General features: G+C 44.5%; 2 protein-coding genes across 4 annotated transcripts in view; one reads left to right on the top strand and one right to left on the bottom strand.

The window, feature by feature from the left end:
• The window catches only part of LOC101951641 (CD99 antigen), a 514,232-nt gene extending 508,804 nt beyond the window's left edge, over positions 1-5,428 (top strand). For all 3 annotated transcript variants that reach the window (XM_065580777.1, XM_065580774.1, XM_065580775.1), the window contains one exon: positions 2,538-5,428. In XM_065580777.1, coding sequence (XP_065436849.1) covers positions 2,538-2,540 — 3 coding nt within the window. In that variant the 3' untranslated portion in view covers positions 2,541-5,428. The remainder of the gene's footprint in view (positions 1-2,537) is intronic.
• On the bottom strand, positions 4,858-7,401 carry LOC135980765 (uncharacterized). Its single transcript, XM_065580768.1, has 2 exons — positions 6,422-7,401; positions 4,858-5,427 (listed from the first exon to the last, which is right to left on the bottom strand). The coding sequence occupies exons 1-2, from the start codon at positions 6,996-6,998 to the stop codon at positions 4,952-4,954; spliced, it is 1,053 nt and encodes a 350-aa protein (XP_065436840.1). The 5' UTR covers positions 6,999-7,401; the 3' UTR covers positions 4,858-4,951.
• Positions 7,402-13,221: the final 5,820 nt, after the last annotated feature.

Below are 13,221 nucleotides of genomic sequence, written 5' to 3'. Positions count from 1 at the left end.
GTCAAGGATTTCCTTGATGCAATGCTGTTGATTTACAAAGAACGTACAAAGTCCTTTCCCCCTGAACACAGTAGGAATCAAACAAAGGAGACTGTTCTCTGTTCACAGCTCCAATCCTCTTTTCAGCCAGCACTGTACCCAAAACGCCTCTCTCTCGACATATTCTCAGTGCCACACTCCCAGTGCTTTCTCTAGCTGTCGTCTTGATTTTGTGGTTGTTGTGTGTGTCTGTTTCTGCAGTGTTTCTCACTGCTTCTCTCAGAAAACACCAGACACACACACCAATCAATGACCTAGCCCCTGCATTTGTTATATCAGTCCTCAGGGAAACTCTTTGGGCTACATGGTTCAGTTTCTATTTAAGCCTTGCTATGTGCCTGTGTTTTGAGTGATGCACATATTGTTTCAGCTGTCTGGTTCCATAAAGGAGTTCAATTGATTTTTATACCTGTCCTGAAAGGCAGACCCACCAGCTTCAATGAGATTTAACCCATCCTATAACATTATTTTTCAAGGTATGAGGCTTTTGCATTTGGAAGACAATGCCCCATGCTCAAAAGGCATGCAGCCTAAGGCCTTGATCCCTCTGGGATCCACATGGGTGCAGAAATCCCTGCTAGCAGATTGTAGGAGCCAGCTCTAAATGGACAACATAATAGTTAGCAGTGTAAATAAATGTGAAATTTAAAACATGTTAATACCATGATTTTGTTTATTATTCTTTGTTCATGAGGAACCCTGTTCACCTTTGCTCAGTTACTAACTAACCCTTGTTCAACACAATGCCACATGTTGAGAATATAATAGTGGGTCAATACAGGGCATTATACTACAGTTTGTGTTACAGCGTAATTAAAGTTCTGGTCAGTGTTTAGAAACTAATATTTTACTTGATTAAATGAATTTCTAGATTCTTATCTTAGGTTCATATGATTTTGACATCCTGATGCTGACACGGTAGATTTAGTTACATAATAAAAGCTCTCTGAAAATGATTCTCACTAATCCAATCCACATCATGCCTAGACCCCAATTCTGTCTATTTCACCATATATTGTAGTAAGCCTCCAGCTGTTGGGGAGTGGAGGACAATGGAAATGTTGATGTAAATCAGGTGCAATTCCACTAAAAGCCATGGAGTTACATCAGTAGTCTAAAGCACAGTCTGGGTTCAGAATCGGGCTCATTGTGAGTATATTTTAATTGGGCAGTGTAGCTATGGTTAAAGCTTTTTTTTCTGCTTTTAGTACAAATTGTAAATAATCCTGAAATTATGTTAAGCCAGTTTCATTTCAGACAGTAAAATAAATAGTAATCAGAGGAAATGAAAGCAGTTGTTTTATTTCACTGGAATCCATTAATAAAAATCATATTTTAAAATGATCTTTTTTATGCCAAAACATCACATCAAATGCGAAGCAGACAGTGTGCCTGTTTGGCTTAGATTTTAACAATCTTCATCAAGTAAGCAAAAGCAGCCCATGCTTTGGTAACTTGCTTTTTATTCTTAATAATACTCTTGCTTTCTTACCTTTGTCTCTACAGGGCATGTTTTAATTTTTTTACCTTTTTCACCAACTGTTGGTCTCTTTTGAGTGACACTGTCAATCCAACCAGACACCTTTCCATATGTTAAAAAAGGCCAATTTAGAAAAAAAAATGGCTCTGTAAAAAGGTGACTTCTGTAAAATCAGCCATCTCCAAAAGGAATTAGTCTCTGAAATGGTCCAGTTAAAAAAGGCACAATTTGTGCTAATTGTTCCACTACCTGCTAAGGTTCATGAATCATGGGAGTTCTGAGTTAGAAAAAATAATTTAATGTCATCTTACTTTACTCTTTCTTTTCAAAAACACTTTTATAAATAGACTGTCTTAGGATCAACATCATGGCAAATCCCAAAGTGATCTAGCCTCCTTGAAGATGAAGCACCATCTGGATCTATCTCTAGCTAGATTCTTATGGTGGTCTGGCTGGATGTTCAATTTATGTCCCTCATTGGCAATCTGATCATGTGACTGAAGTTTTGGTGACCAGGTGATCTCTGGCCATATAGTGGCATTCCTTGGTAAACACACTTCATAATTCATTGGTCTTCCATTCTAACAGCATGTCCATACCACAAAAGCCACTTAAATTGAATCAGTGCTGATGGAGGCAGCTGCTGGGTCCAACTACAAATATCTTCATTTCTGATCTTGCCTCAGGATGTCACACCTTTATTATGGATTTACAAACCTTGAGAGACTGGTTCTTGTACAAAACATGTTCACTTGGAAGGGTATGTTCTACAGAACCTGAAGCTCCAAAGGAAAATCTATCTTGCTTAAACTCCCAGTATCTTCTCAGAACCCCAAAGCTGCACTCTTCCCTCTAGGCTTCAAGGATCTACCCACTTTCTATCAGATGTCTTTTGGGGGATGAGTGGTCTGATCATGGGGCAAGATTTAGCCCTGGTTTCAAAAACTGCCTTTAAATTTGAGTCAGTCATTTTCCATACAAAATCATTAATTCTCTCAACTTCCATTAGCATACAAACTAAGGCCTTGTCTACACTACGAGAGTAGTTCGATTTTACTTGCATCGAATTTTTGTAATCGATATTGCAAAGTCGAACGTGTGTGTCCACACTAAGGACAGTAATTCGACTTTGTGCGTCCACACTAACGGTGATAGCGTCGACATTCGAAGCGGTGCACTGTGGTCAGCTATCCCACAGTTCCCGCAGTCCCCTCTGCCCATTGGAATTCTGGGTGTAGCCGGCAATGCCTTCTGGGTAACAAAATGAGTCGAGGGTGCTTTTGGGAAACTGTCGTCATCCGTCCATCACTCCCGCCCTCCCTCCCTGAAAGCGCCGGCGGGAAAACAGTTCGCGCGCTTTTCCAGTCATTGACAGCGCGGACGCCACTGTACTCCGAGCATGGAGCCCGCTGCGACCATCGCTGCAGTTGTGGCCGCTCTCAACGTCTCGCAGCTTATCATAAAGGTTTCCCTGAGGCAGATGCAGAAAAGTCAGGCAAGGAGGCTACGGCACCGCGGTGATGTCCTGAAGTCTGAGAGTAGCACAGACCTGTCAGAAAGCAGGCGACCCAGCGCCGAGGACATCACAGTGGCAATGGGTCATGTTGATGCCGTGGAACGGCGATTCTGGGCACGGGAAACAAGCACTGAGTGGTGGGACCGCATAGTGCTGCAGGTCTGGGATGAATCCCAGTGGCTGCGAAACTTTCGCATGCGGAAGGGAACTTTCCTGGAACTTTGTGAGTTGCTGTCCCCTGCCCTGAAGCGCAGTGACACCCGGTTGCGAGCTGCACTGAGTGTACAGAAGCGAGTGGCCATAGCCCTGTGGAAGCTTGCAACGCCAGACAGCTACCGGTCAGTCGCGAACCAGTTTGGGGTGGGCAAATCTACCGTGGGGGTTGTTGTGATGCAAGTAGCGAAGGCAATCGTTGATGTACTGCTGCCAAAGGTAGTGACCCTGGGAAACGTGGAGGCGATCATAGATGGCTTCGCAGCGATGGGATTCCCAAACTGCGGTGGGGCCATAGATGGAACTCACATCCCTATCCTGGCACCGGACCACCAGGCCACCCAGTACATTAACCGAAAGGGCTACTTTTCCATGGTGCTGCAAGCACTGGTGGACCACAGGGGACGTTTTACCAACATCTACGTGGGATGGCCGGGCAAGGTTCATGACGCTCGTGTTTTCAGGAACTCTGGTCTGTTTAGACGGCTGCAACAAGGTATTTACTTCCCGGACCACAAAATAACTGTTGGGGATGTGGAGATGCCTATAGTCATCCTCGGGGACCCAGCCTACCCGCTAATGCCCTGGCTCATGAAGCCCTATACTGGCGCCCTGGACACTGAAAAAGAACTCTTCAACTACCGGCTGAGCAAGTGCAGAATGGTGGTGGAGTGTGCTTTTGGCCGTCTCAAGGGGAGATGGAGAAGCTTACTGACTCGCTGTGATCTCAGCGAAACCAATATCCCCATTGTTATAGCAGCTTGCTGTGTGCTCCACAATCTCTGTGAGAGCAAGGGGGAGACCTTTATGGCGGGGTGGGAGGTTGACGAAAATAGCCTGGCTGGTGATTACTCACAGCCAGACAGCCGGGCGATTAGAAGAGACCAGCGGGACGCGCTGTGCATCCGGGAGGCTTTGAAAGCAAAGTTCCTGAGTGAGCAGGGTAACCTGTGATTTTATAGTTTGTGTACTGAGAAGCTAAACCTGCCCCCGTTTCTTTACCCAGGTAATGTTGACTATCCTATCCAGTTACATACCCCCTTCACCCCCCCTCCAACACACGTGTCGAAATAAAAATAGTTCTACTTTGTTAAAGCACACCGTTTTCTTTAATACTGTTTTAGCGGGAATTTTTTATAACTGGGACGCAGACTGTGGTGCGGGGCGGGTCTAGTGTTGTGATGCGAATGCAGCTTCTAAACTCAAGGATTGACAGGCTCCGCTGCGGTGGGATGCTTGTTTCAACGGAGCCTGTCACCCCTCCTGATCGGGACTGTGTGTATGGGAGGTCTATTTGACTTTGTGGCAGGGGGAGGACGGTTACAGATCCCATGCTGTGTGGCTCTGTGATCCTGTCTAAGGACCGGCGCTTAAGATCTGTAACTGCCCTCCCCCGCCACAAAGTCACAGAGCAACCCACCCCCCCCAACATTACATCAAAACAACCTCCCAGACTAACCGGGGCAACTAGTCACTGCATCACTGCACTGTGTATGTGCCCTGCTGCTGTGCCTGCCCCCGACTATGTACCCTGCCAAAGGAGACTGTCCTGTCCAATTTCCAACCCCCTTTCCCCTCCTCCTCCAAAAGAACATGATTGAAACAGTAGTTAACAGAAACGAATTTTTTATTATCAACTACACATGGCATTGGGAGGTGAAACTTGGACGTGGGCTTGTGTCAGGCGGGAAGGAAAGAACTTTTCAAATTTTGGGAAATGAGAGCCTTCTGCTACTAGAGCTCTCTGCAGGGGTGGAGTGAGAGTTAGCAGGGACTCTGCCGCCTCTCCTTCTTTGCACTTTGGGTGAGGTGGGTATGGGACTTGGTGGCGGGGGAGGGCGGTTAGAGATGGACAGCAGCGGGGCTCTGTCCTCCTGCCTCCGTTCCTGCAGAACATCCACAAGGCGCCGGAGCGTGTCCGTTTGCTCCCTCAGTAGTCCAAGCAGCGTTTGAGTCGCCTGCTGGTCTTCCTGCCGCCACCTCTCCTCCCGATCCATGTTGGCTTGGTGCATTCGGGTCAAGTTCTCCCGCCACTGGGTCTGCTGTGCTGCCTGGGCTTGGGAAGAGGCCATAAGCTCAGAGAACATGTCCTCCCGTGTCCTCTTCTTCCTACGCCTAATCCGCGCTAGCCTCTGGGAGTGTGATTCCAGGCTAGGTTGTGAGACAGTCGCAGACGGGGCTGTGGAAATGGGAAAAAGGGAGTGAATTCCTCTGAAAGATAAATGTAGTTGTGAACAAAGAACATAGTCTTTCTCTGTGAACAAGACCATGCACAGCACCTTTCACATGCGCACTCAGCACAAGGTCGAATTCTCGGCCTTCGCATTCTGTGCCTGGGGTCTTGAACAGCACATTTGAGAAGCGAGGCAGCACAACGGAATTTCTGTTGCAGGCAGACATGGTAAGCCGTACACTTGTGGCAGTTTAAAACTTTTATATTACCACTGGCCTCATTTCACATTTAAATCAATGTCAGTCCCTGCTGCCAGCAATCCGGCAAGCGGGAACTCTGCCCCTGTCCCACCCCCTCGCGGCTGTCCCCGGGAATGATCCCTTTCGGCTGCCCCTCTCCCGCCTCCACCGCGTGGCTGCAAACCAGCGGTGACAGTTCTGTAAAGGAACGGGAAAGCAGTCCCAACACTAACATTCCCCTACCTAATTAAAAGCAGGTCACCATGGCCGACATCACCCTGATGAGGATCTCCGAGAGCGACAAAGAGAGAATGCTCCGGGAAAGCCTCCAAAGACCAGGGCCGTATGCCGCCCTGCTGTGCAGAGCAATGATCCCCGAGTACCTGATAATCTCGTGGCGCGGCAACGTGTCGTACTTCGGAGGACCCAATAAGGCCGCTCTCCCCAAGAACCTCATGCAACGGCTTTCAAGTTACCTCCAGGAGAGCTTCATCGAGATGTCCCAGGAGGATTACTGCTCTATCCCCGCACATATAGACCGCATTTTACTGTAGCTGCAGTAGCAGGGAATACACAGTAGAGCGGCTTGTGCAGGACAATCACTGAAAACCGGACATTGCTAGATTTCTTTTCAAAACTTGCACTGCCCCTTACTAAACCGTTAAGCGCCTAGGGCACACTAATCATGAACAACCCATTCTTTTAATTGTTAATATTCCTGTTTTGTTAAAAATAAATGTTTAGATGTTTACAACACTTACTGGCTGATCCTTCACCAGATTCTGTGTCCGGGGTAATGGCTGGGGACGCTTCGTAGGGGATCTCTGTAAGGGTGATGAAGAGATCCTGGCTGTCGGGGAAATCAGCGTTGTGAGAGCTGCCAACTGCCTCGCCCTCCTCATCTCCTTCCTCATCTTCCCCGTCCCCTAACATGTCTGAGGAACCGGCCGTGGACAGTATCCCATCCTCAGAGTCCACGGTCACTGGTGGGGTAGTGGTGGCGGCAGCACCGAGGATGGAATGCAGTGCCTCGTAGAAACGGGATGTCTGGGGATGGGATCCGGAGCGTCCGTTTGCCTCTTTGGTCTTCTGGTAGCCTTGTCTCAGCTCCTTGATTTTCACGCGGCACTGCGTTGCATCCCGGCTGTATCCTCTCTCTGCCATGTCTTTAGAGATCTTCTCGTAGATCTTTGCATTCCTTCTTTTGGATCGCAGCTCGGAAAGCACGGACTCATCGCCCCACACAGCGATGAGATCCAAGACTTCACGATCAGTCCATGCTGGGGCTCTCTTTCTATTCCCAGACTGCACGGCCATCACTGCTGGAGAGCTCTGCATCGTTGCCAGTGCTGCTGTGCTCGCCACGATGTCCAGACAGGAAATGAGATTCAAACTGGCCAGACAGGAAAAGGAATTCAAATTCAAATTTTCCCGGGGCTTTTCCTGTGTGGCTGGTCAGAGCATCCGAGCTCGCACTGCTGTCCAGAGCGTCAACAGAGTGGTGCACTGTGGGATAGCTCCCGGAGCTATTAGCGTCGATTTCCATCCACACCTAGCCTAATTCGACATGGCCATGTCGAATTTAGCGCTACTCCCCTCGTCGGGGAGGAGTACAGAAGTCGAATTAAAGAGACCTCTATGTCGAACTAAATAGCATCGCAGTGTGGACGGGTGCAGGGTTAATTCGATTTAACGGCGCTAACTTCGACATAAACGCCTAGTGTAGACCAGGCCTAAGTAGTTCAGTAGCTAGCTACTTGATATTTTGGCATATATGTTGCTTGTGTATGCTAATTTGGGGGTGGAATTGAGGCCCTTTAAAAACCAGGCCCACAATTTTGGAAGCCTGAAGTGTAATTCACAGAAACTAAGCAAGGTTTATGCTATTAAATGGTATTTTATCATGTTAAGGTGAATTAACAAAGCCCAAAGTTCACATTGCTTTAAAATATGCAAGACAAAAGCTTTAATGAACATTAGACTTTGCCATGGATGTTTTATGAACCAGTAATCACAGCTCTTTATACTGTTACTGCAAATTAAACTGAACTTTAGGATCGGATTTTGTTTGTTTCTCTTTCCTTGCTTTTTTTGGAGGGGACCAGTACTAACTGTTTGGCTGCCTTTTTATTATGTTTCATTTTCATTATCAATTGCTTTTTATTTAAAGAGTTCATGTTTTTTTTTAATCTAAAAATAACAGTTTAATTGTGAAACATGTTTTCAAAAGCAGATCTGTTTGAACAAAAAGTGGAAGGAATAGGAGTGAGAGTCTCACCCCAATTCTGGCCCATTTATTGCTGAGTAAAAGGCCAGAGTGATGTAAAGAAGCTGCAGGACATAGGGCTTTGGAGATGCTGGGCAATGCCAACTCCCCTAGAAAACTGGGGACCAGCTGCCATAACTTAAACAGCCTCCCAGGGCTGTTGAAGCTACCTTGGAGACTGCTTCTGTCCCCTATGCAGCCCAGAATCAGCCTAGGATGAGGTGGGCCTGTCTATGAGTTTGTGTTTCTCCTCCTCCAGCCCAAAATCTCACCTGTGTGTGTGTGCACACGGGTCTCTCCTGTCAACTCCTCAAAAATATTGAGTCCAATCGGGTTACAGCAAATACTTTAAAGATTCTGCCACACTTACTCTCACGTAGCAGTACCTCACTCAGCAATTAGTCCACTTGATAACTTTTAAAAATATTTTTCTCATAATTCAAAGGATTTCCTCAACAATCTATCCTTTCAGCTATTTATCCAAGTTTTTGTGTCATGTCTATTGCCTTAATATTATCTCCATCATTTTCCTTCCATGCCCTCTGTCAAAAAAGAAAAGAAAAGAAAAGAAAAGAAATGAAACAGAGCAAGCACTGAAATTTTCCGGCCAAATAGTAAAATTTCAAAGAGTTCTGAGTGAAAACAGGATGTTATAATAATGGTAGCTGCTATGATAATTTTGTTTGAGTTTAAAAGCTTCAAAGACAAATAAAACACTAAATGGGTTGTGAAACACAAAACTAATGAAATAAAAAATGAAATTACATTATCAGTCTGAAATTATATCCGTGTAATAGAATTATTCTATTCTATATAGGTTCTTAGACCACACTCATCATTGTGTGAGTGCCTTCTGGTAATACATTAAGCAAACAGACTGTGAAACTCTATTTGAAGAAATAAGCAAGTTCCTTGGGGACAGAGTCTAATACGGTAACGCAGGAGGCCCAAGTAGTCCCAACTGTAGTCAATGGAACTAGTTGCAGAGAAAGGTGCAATCCACTAGGAAATGTCACAATTATTTATTAAATCAAGCAACTGTCAATACAGAATATTGAAGGCTGTAACCTATGATCTAGCAGAACAAGGTATGCCAAAGCACAATTCAACTGGAAACATGAAAAATGCATAACGAAACTTAGTATACACTTTTTATTTCAAATTATATTAATGGTACTAGAGCTACTGAATTATCTGGGATTGCAGTTGAAAATGAAAAAATATAAAAACAAGAATATATGTGTTTACACAGATATACAATTGTGAGCAGAAAAGAACATTTTAGTTAAACTGAAGTTAGACAAAGAAAATAAATCAAAATAAAAAAAATAAATTCATGACTAAAAAGGGGAATTTAATAAAAGAAATTTGATCATATTGAACCTGCTGAGACAATCTTGGGTAAAACATATTCAAACCACTCTCTCTATGGGGTGAACAAATTTAGTTTGAAATTGTGAGTGAATATAGTGTTTATGAAAGTGAAGGATTATGAGCATTGGCTTGACTCCAGAATAATGCAGGCAGGCACTGTATAAATTCCCCATAAATCTCTGCCCATGCACCTTAATCCAGATCTGCACAACTTCTATTGCGTCAGTCCTGGGTTTCTCATAAGCAAAACTGCAAATCATGCCAGACAGCATAGTGGGTTGGGATGTGAACAGACTTACATGAGATCTCCACATTCATTTTCATTTGTGGAAATGATTGGATGTTTGTTTCCAGAGATGAATGGTAACAATTCAGTGCTCCATTAACTAAAAGAAGATAATAAACAAGATATAACCAAAGTAGGAGATTATAGGAGATGAATCCTTCAACATTAGTTCTCTATCCAAATATTGGTTTGTAATAAAAAGAGAAAAATAATAAAATTGTCTGAATAATAATAAGTTTGCTTAGTGATACAAGTCCCCTGTCTTTAAAGATGAAAAGTTGGTCAACATAAATTTGCTTTTGCCCAAATTGTCCAAACGTTTGGGAAAGACAAGGAAAAGTTTGAGCTTCACAGATTCCACAAGTACAAATTACATTCTGTGACCTCCAGAAGGAATAATAAGGCTACAAATACATATGTGTATCTTCATACAAATCCATGTTTCTGTAGCTGCTTATGTATCCCTCTGTACAATTACACCCACTCAACCACAAAGGTTTCACAGTTGAAAACATTACATTCAAAGTGCCACCACATACTGAATTCATTCATGTCTGCTCTCTGCTATTAAATGTGTTTTAAAAAGAGAAGTACTATGATATAGTTCCTCAGAAAATTAGTCAAACCGTACTACTATGCTCCCAAGTTGATCAATGCATTTCAATATAACTGATTTATTTTTTTGGCTTATTTTTCAAACAAAGCAACTATCAGTCACTTTTGGTTGATTTAGTCTTTTAAATATTTTCAGATATAAGCTATAACCTTTCAATTAATTTTGCTGATACCTAAAAGTAAACACTGAGCTAACTCTTGATTCTCACGCTTATGATGCAACTTAACGTTGAACAGCTGATTAGGGATGAAATTCAATTGTGGTATGAAGGCCCAGTACATGTCCTATTGTATTACTTCAGCCCCACATGGGGGCTGCATAGGAGGACCACAGATGAAGCGCTAACTAGGCTAGGGTGTGTGTGCACCTGCTACATACTATGGAAAATGTGGCTACATGGGCTCCACATAGGTAGGCATCGGAAGGCTGGAATGCCTAAATAAATCCAGTGGACACAACAACCCACACAGTTGTTATGAAGGGGCTGCAACGTCTGTCCAACTCATAGAATAGATAACAGCTGCAAAGTCAGTGCTGCATAGTCACCTGCATTCAGGGATGGATACCAACTATCCAACTTTTCTTCAGTCTTGTGCATAGACCCACTGGGTGAGCAGGATGAGTTTCACCCTAGGTGAGTGTTTTTAAGTGGTTAATTTTCTTTTATCTGTACTAGCAATCAGAGGTGGTGAGGTTCTAATGAGCCGGGGGTGGTGGGGTGCTTGACCCCTGCTCTGCCCCAGGCCCAGTCCCACTCCACCCCTTTACCCAAAGCCCCACCCCAGCCCTGTCTCTTCCTGCCCTTGCTCTGCCCCCACTCCACCTCCACCTCATTCCATCCCCCACCTTTGCTCCTCCCGCTCCCCCCACCAGTGCCTCCTGCATGTCGCAAAACAGTTGATCACAGTGGGTGGGAGGCACTGGGAGGGAGCAGGAGGCGCTGATCAGCAGGGTCAGCAGCAGACAAAAGGCGCTGGGGGAGGGAGAAGCGCATTTCGGGATAGCTGCCAGTGGGTGCTCAGCAGGTGAAAATAACATTAGTCAGTACAGGTAACAGGATCAGCACTGCTGGGTATTGAAAAGTGAGTATCAAACAAAAATATGCAGCAAGCTAGAAAACTAGTTCAGTGATTCCTTGGTTCAAGTTAACTTTTAAACAGAAGCAGGTAAATGGTAATTAACTGAGACTGTCTGCCCCTCTCTCACTAAGAGAAGGAAACCAAGTGCACAGACTCTGTATTTCCACACCTTCCAACGAACAGGATAAAATCTTGGAACAGCCTGTTTCATACTTAACTAAAAATGACACCCACGTACTGAAATGAAAACGAATTCTGAAAGCTTTCTAGCAGACATATAATGAAACAACAGGTGGCAGAGAACAAAAAGTACTGTCCTTGCACAATAAATTAAATTCATGTAGCCTGTGGAGTTAGAAATATGTAGTTAGAAATAGGGCTATTGTCTACAGGGGGAAAAAAATCACATTTGAAAATCTTTTACCTGCTATTGTTACAAGTAACACATACGATTAAAAACATAGATTTTTACCAGCAACTCAGCAGCAGAACTGCTATTGCTGCTGCTGGGTCTGGGGCCAGAAAGGTGTCCACTTTCCGTGCCTGGAGCCAGGCAGCCAAGGGCATGTCAGAGAACTCCCATTCTTTTCTCTCTGACTGCTCCACAGAGTTTGGAAATATCAGGAACTTGTGGAGGGAGGGCACCCCTTTCTCTGCCTGGACATTTACATGGTCTCTCCATATCTCTTCACAGGGCTGAAAAGCAATAGGTGCCTGGATAGAGGAGCATCCATCTTCCCTCCTTAAACCCCCTGCTCGAGGCTTGGGAGCAATGGGAATGGAAGGGGCAATAGAAGGGACATTGTTCATTCTCTGAAACTCTTGCATACATCCCAAAGATAATATAGAATCTGGAGGGCCTCAGGACAGTGCTGCTAAAAGGGAACCACAGGACTGGGCAGAGAAGAAGCAGAAAGGGACATACTAGAAAGGGACACTAGTGGACCTTATCTAACCTAGGATTTAAAGTCTGATGTTAATATGTGTTCACTAATCATAGAATCATAGCAACATTGGGCTGGAAGTCTAGTCCAGCCCCCTGCACTGAGGCAGGATTAAGTATACCTAGACCATCCCTGCCTGGTGTTTGTCTAGCCAGTTCTTAAGAACCTCCAAGGCTGTGGATTCCACAACCTCTCTAAGTAACCTGTGCCAGTAATTAACTACCCCGATAGTTAGAAAGTTTTTCCTAATATTTTATCAATCTCTCCCTTGATGCAGATTAAACTGATTATTTTTGTCCTACCCTCAATAGACATGGAGCACAACTGATCACTCTCCTCTGTACTCCTCGCTCTCCTTTGACATTTATGAAGCCTGAGTTGAAGACTAATCTGCTAACATGTTGTAAAAGTCAATTATTAAAGGTAGTGTGCCTTGTCTACCCCTGTCAAACTGGTGAAGGTAAAGTATAGAGGAAGGCCTTGAAATCAGCTTGATGGTACAAAATAGGGTACTATAAAATGTGAGTGCAAGTGGCTCAACTGGGCCTTAAAGGCTGCTTTATCAAAAACATGATTTAAAAAAAAAAAACTACTAAATTCAGGAGTCACTCAACCCTTCACTGGAAGGGTTCCAAAACAGACTTGTCTACACTAGGAAAAGTTATTTTGTTTATTGCTGACAGATAACAGGAAGGGGTACAATTCGGGGCTGAACACTCCTTGACTGCAAGTACATCTCTACCCCAATATAACGCAACCTGATATAACACGAATTCGGATATAACGCGGTAAAGCAGTGCTTCGGGGGGGAGGGGCGGGACTGCGCACTCTGGTGGATCAAAGCAAGTTCGATATAACACGATTACACCTATAACGCGGTAAGATTTTTTGGCTCCCGAGGACAGCGTTATATCGGGGTAGAGGTGTACAGCCAAGGACAAAATGGATCCAACACCATTTCAGAAAAAAAGAGATTTAAACGTCGGCCCCACTATT

The sequence above is a fragment of the Chrysemys picta genome, chromosome 1, assembly GCF_011386835.1.
Source record: "Chrysemys picta bellii isolate R12L10 chromosome 1, ASM1138683v2, whole genome shotgun sequence".
NCBI lineage: Eukaryota > Metazoa > Chordata > Testudines > Emydidae > Chrysemys > Chrysemys picta.
This window is presented reverse-complemented; position numbering and strand designations above follow the sequence as displayed.

Bases quoted from the DNA above. Each gene is read 5' to 3' on its own strand.
- LOC135980765 (XM_065580768.1), bottom strand. From the start codon at position 6,998: ATGCAGAGCTCTCCAGCAGTGATGGCCGTGCAGTCTGGGAATAGAAAG. The intron at 5,428-6,421 runs GTAAGTGTTGTA...CCATTTCCACAG, and splicing joins ATCTGGTGAAGGATCAGCCA to CCCCGTCTGCGACTGTCTCA.